This window comes from Paralichthys olivaceus, chromosome 4 (genome assembly GCF_024713975.1).
Source record: "Paralichthys olivaceus isolate ysfri-2021 chromosome 4, ASM2471397v2, whole genome shotgun sequence".
NCBI lineage: Eukaryota > Metazoa > Chordata > Actinopteri > Pleuronectiformes > Paralichthyidae > Paralichthys > Paralichthys olivaceus.
Window position 1 is genome coordinate 6,267,176 of NC_091096.1, and position 22,542 is coordinate 6,289,717.

A 22,542-nucleotide genomic window follows, 5' to 3' on the forward strand; every position below is an offset into this window, starting at 1 on the left:
TCCATGTTTATTTATTCAGTTCATGTTCACTGACATGCAACCTGTGTTACATTAGAGACATTAATATTCAATTTTACAAGTGATTTCCTGTTGCAAGGCTCCTGGTTTGAGAACAATGATGAATGAAGAAACTTCATCGATAAGTTTCTGATAATGTGCGTTTGTGTTGATTCACCTTTTTAACTAAAGTCACTCAAGCAACATATAAATATTAATTTCCGTAAATCTATGACAACCATTTAAATAAACACTACGTTCAATAAGTTAAATTCTATATTACAATAAATTAACATAATTTCTCCTCTGTTTTTAAAGGACAAAAAAATGATTGATATCTGACCCTGTTTGTAAAACGAAAAAGGCCGAACCATGTCTGACGTCACCGACATTGTTTGACGTCATCTGGACCTCTTCATGTCAATGCATCTGCTGGTTTGAACGATTGTGTGAAAATAAATAGTGGTTTTCTTTATGTTTGTCAAATAAAACACAAAAAGCTTTTAGAGAATCTCGAGTGCTTTGTGTGTCAGCGTTGACGATGGTGGTAGCAGTGATGAAGATGAGGAGGAGGAGGAGGAACAGGGAGTGTCAACAGTCACACTGATGTTTCAGAGGGTGCAGATTTTATCAGTGGTGCAGATTTCATACACCTGGAGAAAACAAACAAACATCTGTATTAGAGCTTCAAGACGTTTTTGAGAAGTAGCATTCAGCTGTGAACTGATCTGCTCAACAAATGCACAAATGTGAAAACAATGGAAATGTATAATTGTGTTCGATGTATAAATAAAACCCAGACAAATGTTGTTTTCAATTAAAGGGAATCAGGGAAATGTTTGTTACCAAATTACAAAGTTGTCAGTTTGTAACAGGTATTAGATCAACATTAGATCAACATTTTTGTGGTTTAATTTCTATATTTAAATACCTCGATAACAAAAACACACACAGTAGATTCTCACCTCCTGTTGATAAAGCAGTAAATCATGATGGCCATGATCAAGAGGAGCATGACGACCCCAAAGCTGATGCCGATCAGCCGCTCTAACTCAGGCAGAGTATAAACGATTTCGCTGAAGAAGAGGCAGCGAGCGCCGCTATATGAGGACTTGCAGCTGTAAACCAGACAGAGAGGTATGTGAGTGCATTCCACAGGTGAACACGAACCAACATGTGAGGGCACAGTTTTTTAATGACAACAACTAAAAACATATTCACGACACACACTGCACCTCTACAGCATAGACGTGTGTGTATATGTGTGTAATTTTATTCATCTTACATGCAAGAGGGTTCGTTACTGTCTTGGGGGTATATGCACTCGCCGCCGTTCCCACAGTATTTTTCATCTTTGCTGTCACATGATCTGAATGATCGCAGAACCCGTGGATACTCCACGACACCTGCACACAGGAAGAGTTGCATCATAATCAATCATCACTTTGTAACACAACATTGTGGAGAGCCTGTGCCACAAGGCAATTAACTGCCACAGGAAATTAATAGTACAAATAACAATAATTATAATAATAGTTTTTCTATGTAGCACCTTTCATACAGTGCAGGTTAAAGTGCTTTATAGACATAAAATAAATTACAAATGATTAAATAAAGTCAAAGCATTAACTATGTAAAAGTATAGATAGAGGTTTACGAAACAATAAAAAATGCAACGCAAGTTAGATAAAAGTATCAAAAATCCAAAATCTATGGTAAAACCAATTTGAAAATAAAAAAGTCGAATACAAAACACAAACAACAAAAATTCAGCGAGGAATATATTTTCATTGGTCTGTTGATTTTAATTCACAATGACCAAAACACTCCACTGAAGACACTCACTGGCATTGAGCTGCGTGGTCGTATTTGAAAGAAGAGAAGCTGCTGTTGTCTGGAGGTCGTCGGTCAGAATCGCACTTTGTCCTGCTGTGGTCAGGAGGAGCAGCACTGCCACCGCTGGGAGGACGACTGAGGGACGGGAGGCAAATGACAGAAAATAGGAATTTTATTCATTAGATCTTGTAAGAGTTTATTTTGTCCACCCTTGTGCCGCAAAACGTATTTTCTGCCTTCAATGTGGTTTAATTTATAAGTTATTTCTACTTTTATAAAAAGGGCTACATCACAAAAACACATTTCAATTGCTTTGCTGGAATCACAGACAAGAGTCAAGTATAAAACAAAGAAATGGTGCCTTCATTGACGCTTACCTCTCTCCAGGTTGGTCTGTCTTATTGGAAACATCTCGTCTTCTGTTGGTGTGATGTCTGATCGAGACCGAGCAGTGTGATCCACAGCTGGTTTGTGCCGAGCTTATATATCCTGCTGCCAACTGCGGAAACGATTCAAACAGCCAATGAAACAACAGAGGACTTGTTAAAAAATGAGAAGCATTTGCTTCCAAATAACCATCTGCATCATATCCTTTACTCAGGACAGCTCCCAGCATGTAGGGACAATGTCTACGGGCTGACGCTGGTGGTGGTGGTGGGGGCATGTGATTACCCAGAGGCTTTGTGAGAGTAGTTTCTTCTTTGGAGGTTTCTGAACCCACGCATGCCCCTGGCAGATTGAGTTCCACTAAAATGCCTCCTTTGCCGGTTTGAGAGGTTGCTTCATTGATGGTTACAGGTGTTGAGAAAGCCTCAGAACGGCAAATACCAAAAAAGAGCGCCATAGATGAAATGTATATAATAGACATCATGACAGCCCTTCAAAAGTAAAGCCAAAGAGTCTTAATTGCTCCCTGGTGGCTGGCTGCAGTGCAGAATACAAACCCAACCTCCTCCGTGTTAATGAATGGGGCTTGGACTAAACTATAAAGTCAAAGTACATGCTAAATAATTTATCTTGAAGAGGTTTTCTGTCGTTTTAGGAAGTTTTTGTCACACTGATGAGCTGTTTAATGCAATAAAACAAATGTGGTGAAACGTCATGACTGACAGCTGAGACCGACTCGGGATTGGTCGAGTGTGTTTTGGTGGGACCTCGACGGCACGCAGCTCCACTCCATGATCGGGACTCCGCAGACGTCATCAGTGCAAGATGAAAGCACTTGTCCAGGCATCAATTCACATTTTTTTATCCTAAAAAAACACACACCTGCCCACGATTTTAGGATGAACTTCAAACAATGTGAACCTAATCTTTAAACAGCTGACAGAAAGAACGTGAGATTGTAATAATTGCACTGCATTGTCTTTTTTTATTTAATACTCCTTTTCCAGTGAATCTGGAATGTTCAAAAATTAACCAAAACGAAGTCAGTAGAAAAAATATGAATCTAAAGTCACAAAAAGTGAACTCTGAAATAAATAACTTAAATAAATAAATGAACAAATTCACAATATAAACAAAGTACATATCAAATAAGTTTCCCAGCAGGTATGAAGTCTTGAGCTCATGGAGGTTTAAATAAAAGTGTGTTAGATGTTTGGCAAAGTGTGTGAGTGTGTGTGTGTGTGTGTTAGTGTGTAAACCTAAAAGTAATACATCTCTGTATGCATATACATATTGTATTATATAGCATTCATTAAAATGAATGGCTTTATTCTGTGTTTAATGCATCAGTGCGTTTCTAGCAGCAGTCACAGTGTTCTTCATCAGCATGGCGACCGTCATGGGACCCACACCCCCGGGAACAGGGGTGATGATTCCTGCCTTCTCCTTCACTCCTGCAACAGATGATGTGGAGTTAAGCAACACGCTTTTTACTCCAGGAACCAGAATTCACCTTTTATATCTGTGAAACAACATCACATGAGGGAGTCTGGATCTTAGGTGGAGTTCTGTTATCTGTTAGTTTCCAAAAACCTGCGTGTGTCGATCAAATCATATATATATGTTCATAGATAATCACAGGGAGTGTGTTTTTATTCACCCTCAAAGTCCACATCGCCAATGAGCCGGAGTTTTCCCGTCTTTGGGTCTTGGATACGATTTATGCCGACGTCGATGACTGCTGCGCCCTCTTTCACCATATCTGCTGTGATCAGTCTGGGAACACCTACAACAAGGAAGAGTTTACAGAGACAGGAAATGGGAATATTATTCCTAGAGGATTACAAGACTGGTTTTCTGATGTAACACTGTACATTTTTCCGGGCCGTCTCTATGTACCTGTCACTCACCTGCCAATCACAACCAGCTTGAATAAATCCACCTAAGACCACCATCCAAATTTAAATGAGCCATATAAAGATCAAAATAAAGAGCTGATATTATATTAACTTATGAGACCAGTGTGTCTGAACATAAAGCTGCAGTGATACTTGTCTCCTTTAATAACTGGTTCCTGTAGCAGTTACCAGTTATCACCTGGGGCTTCAGAGCAGAATAAGATGACGCCTCACCTGAGAGTCTGCGGGGAAGGAAATAATTAAGTAATATATATTTATTGTAACAACCACAGCACTTTGAAGGTGCTCACCAATGGGATCGAATCTGAGCCAAAAAACAATTAAGGACAGGTTTAACGGTAGAAAATAGCTGATAAATAGCAGACAGACATCACAGTGACACGTCAACTGCAGGTTCCACAACATTTCAGTCCACAACACACCCTGGATTTTTAACAAACACTGAAACTACTGGAGGTTCATGTAATTATACAGTACCGTGTAAGTGCAACTCCTTATACACAAAACTTTCATGTAAGAAAATTAGATGACAAGGAAGTGAAGTGCTCGTCCCGGCTTTAATTCAATTTCTTTGACGTGGCAGACAACACGGCACCCCTTTAGGCATTATGTTACTCAAGAGCTTTTAAAGGGATATTGAATTGATTGATGGCCTCACATTCCAGCTGCAACAGTTCACTATTGTTCGACAATCCTCGGCCACAGATGGAGCAGAGCGAGTAAATATCCTGACATTTCAGAGTTGATTATTGAGATTACAATAACATAACTTCAAGTAAGGGCTGGTTAGCACTTTCACAATCTTTGCTCCTTCTTGCATTATCAGTTCACATAATCCCCCTCTCCTTTTGTGTGTGCAGCTCAACATGATGGAAAGGCATCTGACAGGAGTTTAAGGAGTGTGGAGTTGAAGAAAGAGCCGCTTCAGTACAATATAACAAGTAGAGGGACTTCATTAAAGTTGAATCTGTCTCAATAAACTAGCTAATGTAAAAAATCTAAAGGTTTTTGAGGGAGATTTCTGGTGACGAAAACCAAAATCGTTCAAAGAATTTACAACAATTATTAAGTCAAACATTAAAGTTAGTGTGTAGAATTTTGTAATATCTAGTGTTGAAATTGCATGTTGCAACCTCACCCTTTCCTTACAAACATGAAAAAGAACCTGTGGTAGACTTTAATTGTCATAAAAACTCAAAAGGTGTTTAGTTTGTCCAGTCTGGACTAGAGTAAAAAACATGGCGGCCTCCGTAGAGAGGGTCCCCTCCATGTAAATATGAAGTATTTAAATATAAAGGGTCTTTTCTGGGGTAAAGAAAACTACAATTCATAAAATTTAGATGAAACGAACTAGTGAAAACATCAGGAGGATTATTCTACATTCAATTTCTGCCAATAGATCTTTTCACCTGAATCTTACACACTGGACCTTTAAATCAATCTGCAACTGTTTTATCAACTCTGGTGCCACTTCCCTCAGAAGCTACATTTGAAGACTGATGACCTCCCAGTGGTGCGACAACACTGTACCAAATCCAAGGCTGCTTCAATTGACAATGTAACTTTCTATTCCTGAGCAGCGGAAGTCTCAGGCCAACCTATCCCAGAATTCATTGCATGCCAGTGACAAAGCCAACAAGCTAGCTATCTGGTTTGCTGAGCTGCAGCAAGTGTAGCTGTTTAAAGAAGCTTACGATGAGGGTGGAATAAGCTGGTGATACAGATAGAAAATCCTCAGAATAAGAAACCATCTCATTTTTGTTTGGCCTTCGCAGTCTAAATGGCCCATGAAGGCCGCCCCCCCTCTGAAAGAGATGGCCTGTGAAGTGAGACACAGCTGCAGTCTCCATATTAGAAAACAGTTCCAAAATTCACATAAATGATTTTTCTTGAGCTATGTTTGTGTTGTTATAAATTTTATAGCACAAATGATTGATATAGAAATCAATCATTAGTAATACGTTAGTCAGTTAGTTGCAGCCCAAAAGGTGACTAATATATCGTAAAACCTGAGTCATTCAGATTTACTGTCAGAATGAAAGAGTAAAGACAGTAATTACTTATATCAAAGTCATATTTACCTGCAGCTGCAATAACGATGTCAGCCAGGTTGGTAAGCTCCTTCAGCCGCTCCCTCGGTGTACATCTGTGGACAATGGTCACTGTGGCATCTCCTGATTGGAAACAAGACTTTTATTTAGCTTGGCCGACTCATTTAAAACAAAAAATATTTTCTCCCTCCACTCGAGAGAAGTCTTTGGCTTTCGGAGTCGAGGTTTTGAGAAGTGTCGGTGAAACAATGTGGGTGGATTCAATTTCATACCTGGTGTTTAAAGCAGTAAAAAAAAGGACAAAATTCAACCATTCACTGGGGATAATCTGGAGATAATACAACGAAAGTTCTCAATTAGAATTACTTACTGAAGCAACAGGCTGCCAACAGTCGGAAAACAGCTGACAGTGAGCTATCCTGACAAACAATGACATTTTCTACAGGGTTTTATGAGGCGTGTCTACTCAAAAGCAAAGCCCACTACTGCTGATGTCAGAAAACCTTACTGTATTTAAAATTAAATATAACATGAGCCTTCAGGGGAAAGGAGCGGTGGCATTGAATCACCTAAAGCCCTCTTATCTAATGAGTAAGTATTGTCCTCTATGTACCAGTTAATCAAGTTTAACTTTAAGCTCATAACTTGTAATTAGTTCTTTAGCTTCTTTTTCATTTTCTACCATCAAAACATGTTTTTAATTACTAGTAGACAATTGTTCTTTGGTTTTCTAAGGATATATGAGAAGATATGAGTCTTTAAATATGTTAGAATTATATTAATATGTTTATTGTCTTATTTAAATGTAAACATTTCTTTCTTTTAGTGCTGTTGAGTCTGCTATGATCATTGCAACATCTATCACGATCATGGTTATCCAAGAAAACATGAATCGAGATGTTTCACCTCATAACTAATAGTATTGAGTTTGGGGACATAGGCTGCATCCACACTACTACTACTTTAAGATCTTTCATTTTTCATGCCACATTTTTCAACAGAGGCTTTTGGAAGCACCAGTGGCCTTATTTTAGGGCAGATGAGATCACGTGTGCATTTTCCAGGACTAAGCTCACTCCACAATGACCTCAGCATGAAACATCTTCAAGTATGAATAGCCAAGTGCGGGTTCCCTGTATCTGACACTGGTCTTGAAGCTCTGCATCAAAAACAAGATATATCTCTACTCCAGAAAGTGCAACATGGTGGTGAGGTAACAATGTTTACAATAGTATTCCTAATCTTCATCTATGTGTTCTGCAGTGTGTTGTGTGAGTGATAGCTGAACTGTGACAATGAAGAGAGGCTGGAGAGGATCAGGCAGGATCATTCTTCAAGATAAGAATGAGGGGGAGGGAGGACATGTTACAGCAAATCAAAGTTGCACCACATACCTGGTGGTCTATGTGCGTGTGTGTGTCCCTGTACTTATGCCTTTATGAGCACAATTTTAAGCATAGACCCAACAGAGTGAGGACATTTTTGGAAACTGAGGAAATTTTGGCTGGTCCTCACTCCTTCAAAGGGCTGTTTGAGGGAGAAGACTTGGTTAGAATTAGGTTTAGGTTAAGGTAAGGAAAGGCAGAGAGAGAGAGACAGCTGACCAATACATTTGAGGGGTTTTGACATTTTTGAGGTGTATTATCAAAAGTTAAACCAGGTGCTTGATTTATTATCATCGTCTTTGTATCCCTGTAATTGACTGTTGGTGCACATTCATTTACTCGTTTTGTTTTTGCACAAAATTCTACTTTATTGATCTTTTCAAAGGGGCCAAATGAATATTTCAATAATATGGATTTTTTAAAATATATCTGTATTTCAGATATGTTCCTTTTAATCCTTGACACAATAAGGTATCCTGTTGACCCACAGGTCTGTGATAATGTTCCAGCCATTCACTCGTACATCCCAGATATTCTAAAAATGTCACATTAAGAACATGGAAACAAATTAAACAAAACATGTAATGTTGGTGCTATGTTGGTTGATTTGTGTGACTCTTGGCAGCAGCTCATTATTTCATTCATTATATTTCAAGGGCAACACACATCCATGGTAACTGTCAGGTGTAACTGCTGTATAAAAACTGACCCACCACCAAAAGATAATGCTAGCTTGCTAAGCCCTTTAACACGAAGAGTAAAAGTCGTGCAGTGTTTTAAATCAGTTTGTTAATGTGTTTATTACTTTGGCCTTATTTATATCCACAACACATGTGAGTAACATTCAATGGAACCAAGATCCTTTTATGACGATTTCTCCAGTGACACATCATGTATCTACACAGCTGAACGGTTTGCTCAGACTCTAACTCAGTATTTCCAAAATAATAATTCTAGTTAACTTTTACTTGCATGCAGGTGCAAAAAAATTAAATTTTGTGTAAATCTGACCTGCAATACTTTAACAGGTCAAATTCAACTTGTTGCTTCATCACAGCAGTAAATTCCGTTCTGTGCCTTTCCAAACCCCCTCCCTACTTCCTACACCCTTATAAGGGAAGTTGATATATCCTGCATGGATGCACAATGCCAAAATCTCGCCCAGTACTTTTCATTCACACTCCCTTGTTCTTTTTCTTGTTTTTTCAGGTAAGGCGTCATTCCCTCCTTCACTTATTGATCACATCCTAACAAAGCACCAATTATCCCTCAGGGAGAGACAAGATGGTGCAACATCATTTACGTACAAAAAACAGCCCCCATAACAATTCTGGCTCATCTGTGTGCACACGCACGCACACACACACACACACACACACACACACACACACACACACACACACACACGCACACACACGCACACACACGCACACACACGCACGCACACGCACGCACACGCACGCACACACGCTTACCTCCAGGGCGTTCATGGTTGCGATCAGTGTGCAGCAACATTGCGATGGGCATTCCGACATTTTTGGAGCGACCAGCGACCAGCACATTCTTTCCCACTGTCTCAATACCTGCACAATTACATTTTCAAGGGAAATATTTCAAATAATTGATGTCAATTGCACAATATTTGCAAAGTGAGATAAAGAGAACTTGAATGTGCAACATATTCAATCAGATTAACAGCTAGTAAATTTAGGGACAGAATGAAAACACCCCGACAAACAAAGCAACCGGCTGCAGTGGTGGTTGTATGTTAATTGACACCATTTATGTGCATGGATAGATTAAAACCTTCATTATACACCTTCTGATTGCTCTATTTAAACCCTCTCTTTCAGTTGTAGTAGGATATCTCACCTGATGATTTTTTGGTTTTCCATTAATGCATAAAAAATGTGAATTTATGTTCATGTTCTATATTATTTTACTCCATAATATCAGCCTCTGCCCTCAAAAATCTATATTGGTCAGCTCTACTTTTTTCTCGCACATACCTTGAACCTTATAAACATTCTTAACATGTAGATGAACAGCAGAGAAGTGGGTTTCGTTCATTTATTTTCTTGTAAATATCCAAGGGATCTCAATGCGAAGATCAAAATTATGTCTACTCCTTCTTGTCCAAAAAGCTCAGTGGTGTGGCCATACAATACAGAGAGATAAAAATAAACAGCTGATCAACAGCACCCTCTTTTGGGTTTTATCAGTAAGACATCAAGGGTTTACTGTCCATGGCAGCCTATTTTCAAATATTGTACATTTATTACAGCCTCCGGCATCAACAAGTAGAGCCAGTACAATCTAAATCATCAGGCAGAAAGAACTGTTTTATCATACATGTAACTTGACAACATTTGAAGACTTATATGCCTTATTTAAGGTGACAAACACTTCCTGTAGTCGAATTTGAATCATTACATTTACTGAGGTAACAAAAGTACAGTGAAACTATTTAGATACTTTTTTTTTCCTATGTATTTGCATTTGCAGCAGCCCCAGTTCGTGTCAGGCGATATTTGCACATCATTCACTTGGTCAAGAGAATAATGACAAACTGACAAAATGTAGGTTGTAATATTGCTGTGCCCCCCATAGTGGCTGCTTCTTTCGTTGATTCCAGAGAGAATAAATCAATAAATCAATAGCTTAGACAAACCTAAGAGGTTGCACAAAATAAGACCTGAGACTTGTAATAGAGGATTAGTAAAAAATACCAACACAACAAACCATTAAAACTATGACATAACAACAATATTCAAATCAGAATTTGAAACTTGAGTGTGGGTAATGGAGCGGAAGGGGTTTTGGTGGTTCACCTGCTCTTTTGATGATCTCCCAGACAGCTGCAGGGGTGGCAGGCACCATGGATCTCTGGTCCAGACACAGTTTCCCAATATTCACAATATGGAAACCATCCACGTCCTTCTCTGGAGCGATGGCATTACACACTGCTCGCTCATTGATGTGCTCTGAGCAGGGGAGGGAGACAGACAGATACTCAGCAACACATTTAATAAAACATAGAAAATAAACACTTACCGATGAACATGCTGCTCCAAACACATAGTATTTGGATGAATTCAATGTTAAAATTAAATAGACAAAATCATTTTTTTTACCTAAATGAGAATTTAATCAAAATTGTATGTATGTATTATGTATTGTATATGTGTGTTATGCTCATGTTCAGGTGTATATATATATATATATATATATATAGAGATCACCCCAAATTGAACTGCAGTGAACATTAGGTAACTTTGATGTCAGTGAGGAAAACATGCAGCTGTGACACGTGTTTACCAGGAAGTGGCAGCTGCACTAACAGGCCGCTGACCCTCCAGTCACGGTTCATCTTGTCAATCAGCTCCAGCAGCTCCTCTTGGGACACCGAGCTTGGCCTCACCACTGTGTCACTGGAAATACCTGGAGCGCACATACAAATAACACTTATGTTCAAGACTGAGGCCATGTGCAAGTTCATTTACAGTTGTGTGAAAATATTTTAAAATTACTTTTGCTCATAAAAACATGTTCATCCATGTGTAAGTGCATTTAAATGTTCATGCATGTCTAAAAATGTAAAAATCATTGTGCACACATGTGCACACAGTGTTCAGAGATGCATGTGATGCTCATATCTGACCCAGGATGCTGGCTGCCCGGGTCTTGTTCCTGACATAGGTACGACTGGCTGGGTCGTCCCCCACTAAGACCACTCCTAGGTGGGGTCTCATGTTGCCTTGAGCTACCAGCTCTTCCACATCACGCTGGATTTCTCTGTGGAGCTGACGAGCCAACTCTGTCCCCGAAATCACCACAGCAGCATGCCTGGAAATCGTAAATCATACAGACAGCTCATACCACATTACAGGTTGAAAAACAGACGCAGCACAAGAATTCAAATTAATTATTGGCTACTTGACAAAAGAAATTCAATCAGTAACAATTCTGAAAATAAAATTCATGGGTTCCAGTAAAATTGCATTTGGGATTTGGAATTGTGACACAAAACATCACACTTTCTGACAAAACACAGATTAGATAAGTTAATAAGTATTTGAATAAATCAAAGGTAACTTCATACTCACATTAGACAAGGTTTGAAACACAATACTGGATTATGTTAGCACTAATTTGACAATGCACTTTTGTACAGTTCTAATGTAAATCTAAGTAACTGATTAATCAACTGATCATTTCAATTCTAGTGAACTGGTTGATTTATTTTATCTTGTATCTGAGGAAGTAATGAAATTGTCACGATCACCGGGGCCATAAAGAGGCCACAATTTACACCTAGGGGTCAAATACATGTCTAATATTCATGAAAAGTTCTTAATCTAGTAAGGTGCTCATTTAAAGGTTCACTCTATAGAATCTAGTGACATCTAGTGGTGAAGCTGCATGTTGTAGCTGAATACCCCTCCCCTTACAAATATGAAAGAGAACCTGTGATATCCTTCAGTTGTTCCGACTCAAAAGATGTTTAGTTTGTCCCGCTTGAACTACTGTAAAAAACATGGCAGCGTCCGTAGACAGGTACCGGTCCCGATGTAAATATAAAGTATTTAAGTGTAATGGGCCCAGTCTAGGGTAAAGAAAACAACGATTCATACAATTTATATAAAACACACTGGTGAAGCATATTATCAGGATCAAACTCCCAACTCTGGACACAATCTACGCAGGACGACTGAAGACCAGCAGTATTTCCAGGGACCCCAGACACGACCTGTTTGAACCGCTGTGAACTCCATCACACACCACCTGCCCGAACACACCAAAGACTGACTCACACCTGACTCACACACATGACCAACATTCACACACATATCATCAACATTCACTGATGTTTTTATCATCACACTTTGCTGATATAAATGTTTCTACACCTGTATATGAAATAATAATATCTTGTACCTGAGGACGTGACAATAAAAACCTTAAATCCTAGTGTCGCAGTGCGCATGCGCGATCAGCCCACCAATTAGCGAGCTCCTCTCAGGTAACGTGATCTCTGCTACTGACGTGGCTACACAAACCAGTAACCATAGTGACGAATTAACGCTCTTTATTCGTGAATGGCAGAATTATTCACGCATTTGAAATGATGGCGTTTGCCGCGTGATGTGTTTAAGTGTCACTGAATTGTTCATTCACGTCGACGTGTTAGCCGCGGCTAACGTCATCTAGCAGCTAGCAGCTAATGCGGTGCTACAACAAAATGCTACACCCGGCGAAAGTGCGACGCGTTATGTAATCGCGCCCGGTGTTTGGCGCTCGTTCTCGGTTCACTCAGTCCCGATCTCTCGCCCCCAGCTCGGGTTACATCCGCGGAGCCTGCCCTCTCCGCCGTGAACGGTGAAGCCCGCTGTCAATCACCGTCCGCGGACACGTGACGGCTCCACACGCCTTCTCCGGTGAGGCTGCGGCGCCGCGGCTCATTCATCCCTCCGCAGATTAACGGCTAAAACCGGGTGAAATCCTGCGGCGTCTCCGCCGCGGTGCCGTTTACCTGCTCGTAGTCTGATGCACGTGTCTCCGCTGACTCTCGTATTTTCTGTGCGTCCTTAGCTTGGCCCGGCAGCGGGGATGGTGTAACGTTAGCGGGCTACAGATCCTGAAGGAGGAGCGTAGCGGTGAGACAGAGGCCGCCATGTTGGTGTGCGTGCGTCGTGGAGCGTGTGTACGTCGCGCGTGTGTGTGCGCGTGAGAGGGAGGGTTAGGGACAGCGTGTAGATAGATGGATAGACAGAGAGATGGAGAGAGAGATGGATAGAGAGAGAGAGATGGATAGATAGAGAGAGAGATAGATAGATAGATAAATGGATGGAAGGATAGATAGATAGATCGATAGACAGAGAGATGGAGAGAGAGATGGATAGATAGAGAGAGAGAGAGATAGATAAATGGATGGAAGGATAGATAGATAGATGGATAGAGAGAGAGATGGGTAGATAGATAGATATATAGATGGATAAAGGGATGGATGGATAGATACTTTATTGATCCTGGGGGATATTTAGACGTCCAGTATTACATGTCACATTCAAATACAAGAACATAAAAATAGTAAAATGTGAAAATGAGTCAAGAATAAGTTGCAGTGAGATGAAAGTCGAACCACCAGAACTACTACTAAGCTGTCACTGTAAGGAAGTATGTGCTGATGGAGATATGTCAGATACGCGTCAGGACATCTAAGTGAGGAACATGTGATCCATGTATTCATTAAAATGAAAAATCTTGAGTTTAATCTCATAGAGTACAAGGGAAATGTATAAATATCCACACTTAACAATACACAGCTTTTACAGCAAATATAGACCTCGCTAATGGTCTAAACTAATGTATGAAGGTAATAGGTACATTTTCTAAAGTAAACTTAATTCCATTAACCACAATTTTTTCCCAAATGAATTAAAAAGGGCCAGTAAACAGGCTTTATCTATATGTAAGAATGCATATTGCTGTATATATTATATACATTTTATATTAAAGTGACAGTGAAATTATTCTGATTCACTTTGAGAATTCACAGCCGCATAATTTACGATCAAATCAAAATTCATCTTTATCAATATAACATAGCATAGCAGTGAGGGTCACTGCTATGCCCTGCTTTGCCTCAAGATGGCAGCAGATTCTTTGTTGCGTTGCCTGCATGGTGTCAAGTGTCCTGGAATTTCAGAAACAACAAAATGAGATTCAAGCTTGAGTTCAGAATATAATGTTCAAATCACACATGTGTAGAACATCTGACTGGATGGATGTTGACCTTTAACATAAGCTTGTGCACAGAGGTGTGATCAGATAGAGGAGATGAACTGAACTGCACTGATGTCCCTGCCTGTGACTGTGACACTTCACAAATTACAATAACTGTACATTTTGCACAATCCCTCCCACTTATAGTATATTTTTTATTTGCCAATAGTATTTTCTATTGTATTATTCTTTTTAATTTGTTTCCTATTTAATATATTTTTTTATATTTATAATTGCACAAACACACCACAGCAAATTCCTGGTATGTGTAAACCTGCTTGGCAATAAACCCAATTCTGATGATGGGCATCTCCTGTCCAGTAGTTCCTTGGAGAACATCCACACTAATGATTTATCGGTAAATTGAAAGACAAACAACCAGGATTCAATTCATGTGAGGAAGCTGTTTTTACAGTTACCATTGGGTGCAGGATACTGTACAGTATATACAGCAGGTGACTATATGTGAAGGACAAACAGTCTATCTCACAGTAGTTCTGTTGTGTTATTAGATTCTAGCACATCGGTGTTAAACAGCTCAAGAAAAAAAGTTAGGGGCATAAGAAAAGGAGGTGTCAAAGAAAGAGATTAAAGACTCAAGTAGTCATGTGTGAAGCTCGGAGCAATAAAGACACATGCACATGTTATGAGTCTGATTAATGTTGTTTGTTTTAAGCTGTTGATATCATTACAGCATGGAATCAAGTTGTTGATTTTGAGAAGTTGTAAAGATTATTGGCACATCTGGACTAAAGGTTTGTTTGAATGGTGGGAGTGTGTTCAGAAAATGTGGTAAACAACACACCCAACAAGGCTTGCCCAGACACGAGGCTAATAGAGAATGTATGTATAATCCTGTGTGACAAAGTTTTCTTAATTGATGGCTTTTACATGTGTGGTCTGTTAGCCAACACATAGGTTGTGCTGTACTGTGAATAGTATGGTTGAAAAATGGGATTTGACGTGGTATGAGAAGACTCCAGGAAAGCAAGAACAAAGAGGATCAATTTCCTGTTACTGTGATGAAGCTGCGATATTTGTTATGTGACTGTGAGAGACCAGAAAGTACATCTGAGGCACAAGATGCTGACCTGTCAGTGTTGGTTGACAAGTGCGCTGTGAAAAAAATAAACTTTACAAGATTTTTAATGATTTTCACTGTGTTGTGTCACCGTCCATCTTTTAAAGCATCTTTAAACTTGTGAGGACAGCTGTGGTCAGAAGGTCACATATGAGACCTGCATCCACTGAGATGATCCATAGGTTCCACGCACAGTTTAATCCATTTTACAAAATGTCAAAAACTGTGTCTTTGCTGTACTTGGTCTACTATCTTTATCCAGAATTTGATCTAACCAGGCTCAAGCAATCCTTAGTCATTACCTCCACCAAGGAGGTTGTGTTGTGGCCCTTTCCCATTGGTTAGTGTAGGTTTTCCACAGAATGACACTTACAGTACTGAACGGATTTCAATGAACAAGAAATTATTAATTAACTTTTGAGGTGAATCCAGACAAATGGGTGAATCCAGAAATGTGTTTCACTGTTTTATATTTTCACAGATTTACAAGGGAGTAATTCATGGATCTTGATGAAAACAAATCAGGCCTTGTATCTGTGAGTGTGAGCAATTTGGTTCAGAACAATCATTTAACCACATATGTTATTGTTTGTGTCTGTTGTAACCTGTTTTTTTTATCTTGCACCAATCAAAAGTTGCACTGAGAATTGCGTTGTATTATCTAGTACAATGACAATTAAGGCTTTCATTCATAAATCTAGCAAATTTAGAGTTAATGTTGGGCCTCGGTAGAGTTACGCATTTGAGTTTATGCCACTAGTTCATCTTGATCATCCGACTCAACCAGGACTGAAACTCTTGAACCCTCTCCTCTCACAGAACCAGGTTGGGCAGTTTTTGATGAGCTACTGTGATTTGAATCTCTTCAGGAGAAACCCGGCAGATCTGTGGCCCTCTCCTTGCTTTGGGCAAAACATCTCATTCTATAGGATAACATCTTCTGAGGGTTGTCTGACAAAATGTTCCGTCTGTGGCTTTGTGTAGGCAGAGGAAATGCATACGACGTAAAAGTCCAGCATGGAATAAGAAGGTATGGGCCCAGTGAGGCGTGGGTGGAAGTCTGTGTGGAGTCAGGGAGAGTCAGTTGTTCCACTCCAACAATGGCTGAATGGAGCGGAGTCATGTCTCAACAAGACCCAGTTTTTTTTTCGTCTGAGAGGGAAATTATATGTCAGATCACAACACCCATACATGGACCGATGCTTCTATCATTAAATTCTAAATGTCATATTTCAAACTACATATGTTTGTCAATTAAACTTTAAATCCACAAAAGGGCAAAGTCCAAGAAGAAACTGGAAACCATTTGTTCAAAAGACTCATGAGGTTTTTCTTCCTTCTATATTATTGTTCATGTCTTCTATAGCTCTCCAAAGTGGAGACTGTAAATGTACATCATGGAGTTGAGGTTGGTTTAATTACCCTCCAAACGACCCCTCCTCCTCCTCTCACCCCCACCCACTCCTGTTGACTGGCTCCGCCTGTTATGTAACACACGCCTTGTGTTTATGCCTGGCGCACGTGGCCTCAGGCCTAATAGATGGTGATATTTAGACGGATTCACAATTAACATCGACCCATTGATTATAACCTTCACACGCAACACACGGGGTTTTACCTTTAAGTACGCACAACCAGGGAAAACAGAAAACTGAGAAAAGGAATGGTACAGAGCCATTCCTCAGCTCGGCTCGGCACGGGTCCTTTCCTTGTGCGCATTAACCATGAAAATAATCCACAATGAGCGCAGACTACTGGAAGGAAACAGGACAATATGTTCATAATTCAAGGTTACACCCAGCTGCTGTCCTGTGCGTTTTTCAGGTTTACTGGTCTTTTATTGTAATAGGCCCCTTGTTAAAGCCTACAATTTCACATTAAGTCAGTGAGCAACATAATTTAGAGCCATGAGACAATTTAAATAAATTGTTGCTATTTTGCATTCAATTTGAATATTCTGCAGGATGTGTACGAGCACATGAATCCGATATATTCCAAACAATAAAACCCCACGTTAAGAACACCGTGTCTGTGCGTAAAGGCATTTGAATCCATTGTTTTATTTCCCCCTGGACACGTGAATGATATCAGGTATGTCATCATGAAGTCCCTCCACAGATTGACCAGTCCTCTCTCTCCCTGTCTCACACTACTCCCCTCTCTCCCCTCTCTCCTCCCTCCCTCCCTCAAAGCTGTCATCCTGAGCATTGCTCTGATCGGCGGCTCAACCCCCCCACCCCCCACCCGAAACGCCCGGATGAGAGCAGCAGCAGTAGTAGCAGCAGCAGCAGCAGCAGGCGTCATTCAGCGCAACACGGTCGCATGAAGTCCAGTCCTGGTGCCACCATTCCAGGAGAGGACGTCGAGCCGAGCAGCTGGAATCTGTGACATTTTCGACGCAGCCCACGGAGGAAGGAACGCGGTTCTGGGAAAATACAGGCGGCGGTAGAGGCGTGGAGGCACCGACGGAGCAGCATTTCTCCCCTCGTGGCGTCCTATTTCGTCGGTAAGTACATTTTGTCTGATGAGAGGAGAAACCGCTGCCCCCCGTGTCTTTTCACGCGTCGATAGGTTTCTGTCCTGTTGAGCCACTTTCCCTGCGCATTTCTTTGTGGCGAGTGTGTGCGTGTGCGTGCGGGTTGCGTTCACGGAGCAGCGGGGCCTTGGTGAGTGTGTGAAGTAGAAACGCGTGTGTGTGCGGTGAATCAGCTGCTGCTGCGCGTTAACAACACACTTTCTCGTCACTCGTGCTCGTGTGTTTGGACCAGACGTCTCTGCGTTATCCACATCGGTGCGTCTTCGTCGCCACCGCACTCACGCACGCACGCATCTGGACGGGTGAATGGAGCGGTGGCACATGTGCGACCTCAACCACAATAGCGCCGATTCCGATGCTCGATGCGGTGATCGGTGTGGGAGAGAGAGCGGGGAGCACAAAGTCCTGCGCTTTGATTCAAAGAGCTGCTCTCGTGCAACAGTCGAATCGTTCTCCTGTGTATCACGCGAGTTCATTTCACTCTGCTGAGCTTTCCCTGCGCAGACACACACACTGTTTGACGACAAGGCGGGTCGACAAGTGGACATGCGCAATGTGCACATTCAGCCACAACCCGCCCCCATTTCCCCAATAATAACAACAAGTTTGGGTGAGACTCTCTCACGTGTGACTCAGGTGATTTCCCAAGACTCTCAGCAAGGCCCCAGGCTTTCATTGTGTCTGGCCTGTTTACCTGTGGATAAAAACCTGAAATGTTCCTTCCTACATTCAGTGTGAGTGTGTGATCACAACCCAGATGACTGTGAGGTAACACTATGTTCCTGCTGCGGAGGTCCCACCAGTCTTTCCAGGGTGAGCCTCTCTACTTTGTCACTGTGACAGATAACTGTTTCCCAACAGGAACAAGCACAAACACTGGGAACATAATCACAGTGAACACACAGGCAGGAGGAGAATAACAAAAGCAAAATAAGGATTCAGAGCCTTTACGTGATAGTAAAAGTAGAACTACAGCACTTGGATATGCTTCAATGCTAATTATAGTCCTGAAGTGAAAATGTTCCTGAAGTACTGTGTGCAAATATAAATAGCAATGTGTACGTGAAGTATAAAAAGTGAGGGTCAGTGGCATATTGTTATTATTAGATTATTAGAACTGGTTGATTAATGTGTGTAATTTTAATTGAACTTTATTTTTGAAGCACAGAATCTCAACGTACATTATCGCACAGCACTTTGTATAGTAAGATCTTTACAATATAAGGGAGAGACCGTTCACGCAATCAGCAAACACTTGGTGACAGATTAATTACTACACTGTGGGCTAGTTCTTTGTGAGGGCTTTGTGTGTTTTATTAAAAATTTAACTTGGGAAGTGGCTGTTAACAATAGCTGTAAAAAAATAGTGATAAAAGGTGAAATACTTCCTCTAGAGCTGCTTTCAGACATGCACTGAAGTCTGGACCCTCTCCTGAAATATTACAAAGGGGTTGTATGTGAGAGTGCAAATGTCTGAGGCAGTTGCTTTGGACAGATTCTGGAATGTTTCCTGCCAGCCCCTGGTAAAATATGTCGGAATACAGCAGGGAAATTTCGGGAAAACCTGCAGCAGGCAAAAAACGAAAACGCTGTCGAAGGTGTCATTTGGAAAGAGGATGTGATTTTAGAGCTTTTGGTGATAAGAGCTGATGCCAGTATCAATGTGCCTTAAACAAAAATATGTGATTTCCGCAGAGGAATCCATACAACATGTCCTCCCTCCTGCATGTTGGACCTACAGGGCGCCGCTCCCCGTTTAAATATTCTCTTTTAACGAACCTGTTTCCTGCATCTGACCTGCACAATCTCCACCTGCATTCTTACTATATGTGAAAGGCAGACTATGGAAAATACCGGAACAAATTCAGAGTTTATCTTTACGAGAGTATGTCAAACACAGGCTTTGTATCTGGTTTATAATTCACATACCACACACTAAATATCTCTAATCCTATTGGCTTTATAGGCGGTGGAAGCACACAACATTCATGTAGCCAGGATGGGGTGTGTGAGTTAATGATTGATCTCCATACGGTGATAAGGAGTGAGAAAGACAAAGAATGTTGGCGTCTGTCACCCCCTCACATTTCTTCTCGTAGTTTTCTACCATAAAAACTTTTTGGAGAAAGTCCAACATCAGTGCCTTGTCGCAGCAGAGGCTCGTAAAACTGGAAACAACCAGACACACTGATTCCTGCATTTTGCCATTAAGTCTATAAGGCAGATATGAAAGCATATTGTGATGAGACAGTGAGATTAATGACTTCCCTCTTTTAACACAATGTTATGCTTTATGTGCACAGTCTGGGGATTCTGTTGTTGTGCTATATGATAAGAAAAATATCTCCATCTGTCCTTTGTTTAAAAATGTATTCATCCGTCTAAGTGTCCTTAACTTATGATGAAATGACGCCAGACTTCCCTTGCAGCTTCTCCCACCCTTCACTCATGTTTTTACCATTTTAGATACTCGCAGTTATTCTCGACCAGTTGAAGAAATGCCCCCTGAGCTTACGCCACAGGTTTTAATGCGGTCATGCAGGGATTTAGAAAATAGTTCTTGCACTCGCAAGGTTTAATCTGCAGCTGTTGAAAATTTGAGGCCGTCTGACTCGCAGAGGGAAACTGCTTTCCAAGAAACATTTCAGGTAAACGTCGGCGTTGAACCTCAGCACGTCTCTCTGCAGCGACGCTGTCTCACTGAACAGAAAAAGACCTAATTCAAATTTCTCTGTCACTAGCTATGTTATTCAGGTGAGTTCTCAGAAATGTTGTCAGATTCATTTTATGCTTTGACTGTACTTTGACCTGAGTTTAATTCCCTTGAGAAAATATAAAAACACGATAGAGGTAATAATGATTCACAGTGAATTTCCAGTTCTGTGACGACAAGGCACAGACCCACAGCTTGGACCAAAGTGTCCTCTCTCTTTATGCCAACCCTCAAATCCAGTGCTTCATAACAGGCAGAGTGGTGCATGTGTAAACGGCAGTTAGATCAGACGGCTTAAGTTTGTGTTTTGGAAGTTCCGTGTTGAGGCTGGCTGTCAGCAGTGGAGGAGGATGAAGGGGGGAGGAGAATTTTTCATGGATAGAAGAACCATGTGTGCATTGTGTAATGTTTTCATGTCAAACAAGGTGCTGACAAAGCTGTGTCAGACCAGTTTTTAGGCTGGGGGGGGGGCGTCGTGCTTACTTTCTTGCATCACGTGCATCGGCAGTTTACAGTTTCTAAGAACTTTCTGCTGTGACTCCACCTCCAGTTCCAGGTTGGTGTTAAATCTGCATCGCGCTCCGTGACAAGAATGTCCTCTATGCATGGGACAGGTCATACTACATTACATTACCAGCCCCTTTTTTTTTTCCTTCAAATACTCTAATCACATTAGACACACAGTGGAGGGGTAAGATTAATGCACAGGGTGTGATACATGATTTCATTGCAGAGGTTTAATGTTTTTCCAAATTGTATAATTCCAATTTCTAATGATGTCTCTAATGACAGAGCAAAAATAATGTGTTATTATGAAAGGGGCCTCTTGTAAGTGATGAACCTGCAGAGAATGATCACCAGAATATGCAGCACATGTAGCAGTGGCTAATCCTTCACCTCACGTTCACTTCCAATCTGTGCGAGCGAGAGGGTGAATAAAATAAGCAAATTCGCAGAGTGGCTTTGCATGGAGTAAAATGTTGTCAACCGCGACCTGCGATATTCACCTCCTTTCTATAAGTGTGACTGTGCCCTTATTATCATTTTTGTCATGTGATTATTTGCATGTTATTAATATTTTTCAAACCTGTACCCAGACAATGTAAGTTTTCACATCAGTGCAGAATTTCCCTACCGAGCAAGTTCTCCTCTCTCAGTCTAAATTTGGTTTATCTAAGTATTTCATATTTTCTGTAATGAAGCAAAAGTAGCACCAGATCTTCATCGCTTGATGTTGATTCCATCGTTCTTTTCCCGAGGCACAAAAATCACTATAATTTATTTGCTGAATTCCGTCGCGCTTGTGTGAATAGTCACGCATGTTGAATTTCAGCTAAGAATGATTTGCTGGTTCACGCCGTGTACTCACGCTGCACTGCTGCCAAGCTCTTCAATTAATCTGGGTCACAGAAGCCTTTGGAACATATTTCAACCAAAAAAATATGAGGAACAAAAGTTACACACTGTAGTGTTTACTACGGAGGTATTTAGAGTAGAGTTCACATTACGGTGTCACCTCACAAGACGGAAGAAGTAAGGAGGAAAATGACTACGCATGGAGAAAGCACTGGAGTCTGTGGTGGTTTCCGTGATGGCCGGGCCCCTTGCAGGGTGGCCCTTCTGCCAGTGGGTGTGTCCGTATCTCTGTGGGTGGAAGGGCAGTTGGCACAGGGGATGGCAGCGTCACAGCGAGGGAACAGTCTGTCTCTGATCGACCCACAATCACAGAGCACAATCACACTGTTATGTCTGAGCCCGCCTTCACCATGGCAACATCACATGACAGCACTGAAAGAGAGGCAATCTTCTTGCTGTGTGTGAGTGTGTGTGTTTGTGTGTGTTGTGTGCCAA

General features: G+C 41.0%; 3 protein-coding genes across 4 annotated transcripts in view; 1 reads left to right on the forward strand and 2 right to left on the reverse strand.

The window, feature by feature from the left end:
* Window positions 1-449: 449 nt before the first annotated feature.
* epgn (epithelial mitogen homolog (mouse)) lies at window positions 450-2,349 on the reverse strand. The gene is made up of 5 exons (XM_020099158.2): window positions 2,211-2,349; window positions 1,843-1,968; window positions 1,283-1,403; window positions 963-1,115; window positions 450-650 (listed from the first exon to the last, which is right to left on the reverse strand). Exons 1-5 carry the CDS (start codon window positions 2,242-2,244, stop codon window positions 596-598), a joined length of 489 nt encoding a protein of 162 aa, XP_019954717.2. The 5' UTR covers window positions 2,245-2,349; the 3' UTR covers window positions 450-595.
* Window positions 2,350-3,182: 833 nt separating this feature from the next.
* Window positions 3,183-13,267, reverse strand: mthfd2l (methylenetetrahydrofolate dehydrogenase (NADP+ dependent) 2 like). Its single transcript, XM_069523465.1, has 8 exons — window positions 13,109-13,267; window positions 11,237-11,421; window positions 10,894-11,016; window positions 10,407-10,559; window positions 9,051-9,158; window positions 6,221-6,313; window positions 3,881-4,006; window positions 3,183-3,674 (listed from the first exon to the last, which is right to left on the reverse strand). The coding sequence occupies exons 1-8, from the start codon at window positions 13,249-13,251 to the stop codon at window positions 3,559-3,561; spliced, it is 1,047 nt and encodes a 348-aa protein (XP_069379566.1). The 5' UTR covers window positions 13,252-13,267; the 3' UTR covers window positions 3,183-3,558.
* Window positions 13,268-17,674: 4,407 nt separating this feature from the next.
* slc20a2 (solute carrier family 20 member 2) overlaps window positions 17,675-22,542 on the forward strand; it is a 40,624-nt gene continuing 35,756 nt past the window's right edge. The window contains exon 1 of one of the 2 annotated variants that reach the window (XM_020099206.2): window positions 17,675-17,948. The gene's annotated coding sequence lies outside the window, so the exon portion shown is untranslated. The remainder of the gene's footprint in view (window positions 17,949-22,542) is intronic. The other variant, XM_020099205.2, reaches the window with a different exon arrangement.

Coding starts and splice junctions, on each gene's coding strand:
- epgn (XM_020099158.2), bottom strand. CDS start 2,244: ATGTTTCCAATAAGACAGACCAACCTGGAGAGAG. Junction 1,969..2,210: donor ACAGACCAACCTGGAGAGAG/GTAAGCGTCAAT, acceptor CCCGTCCCTCAG/TCGTCCTCCCAGCGGTGGCA. Junction 1,116..1,282: donor AGTAACGAACCCTCTTGCAT/GTAAGATGAATA, acceptor TCTGGTTTACAG/CTGCAAGTCCTCATATAGCG.
- mthfd2l (XM_069523465.1), bottom strand. CDS start 13,251: ATGGCGGCCTCTGTCTCACCGCTACGCTCCTCCTTCAGGATCTGTAGC. Junction 9,159..10,406: donor GGAGATCATCAAAAGAGCAG/GTGAACCACCAA, acceptor GTAATTGTGCAG/GTATTGAGACAGTGGGAAAG. Junction 4,007..6,220: donor CATCGTTATTGCAGCTGCAG/GTAAATATGACT, acceptor TCCTTGTTGTAG/GTGTTCCCAGACTGATCACA.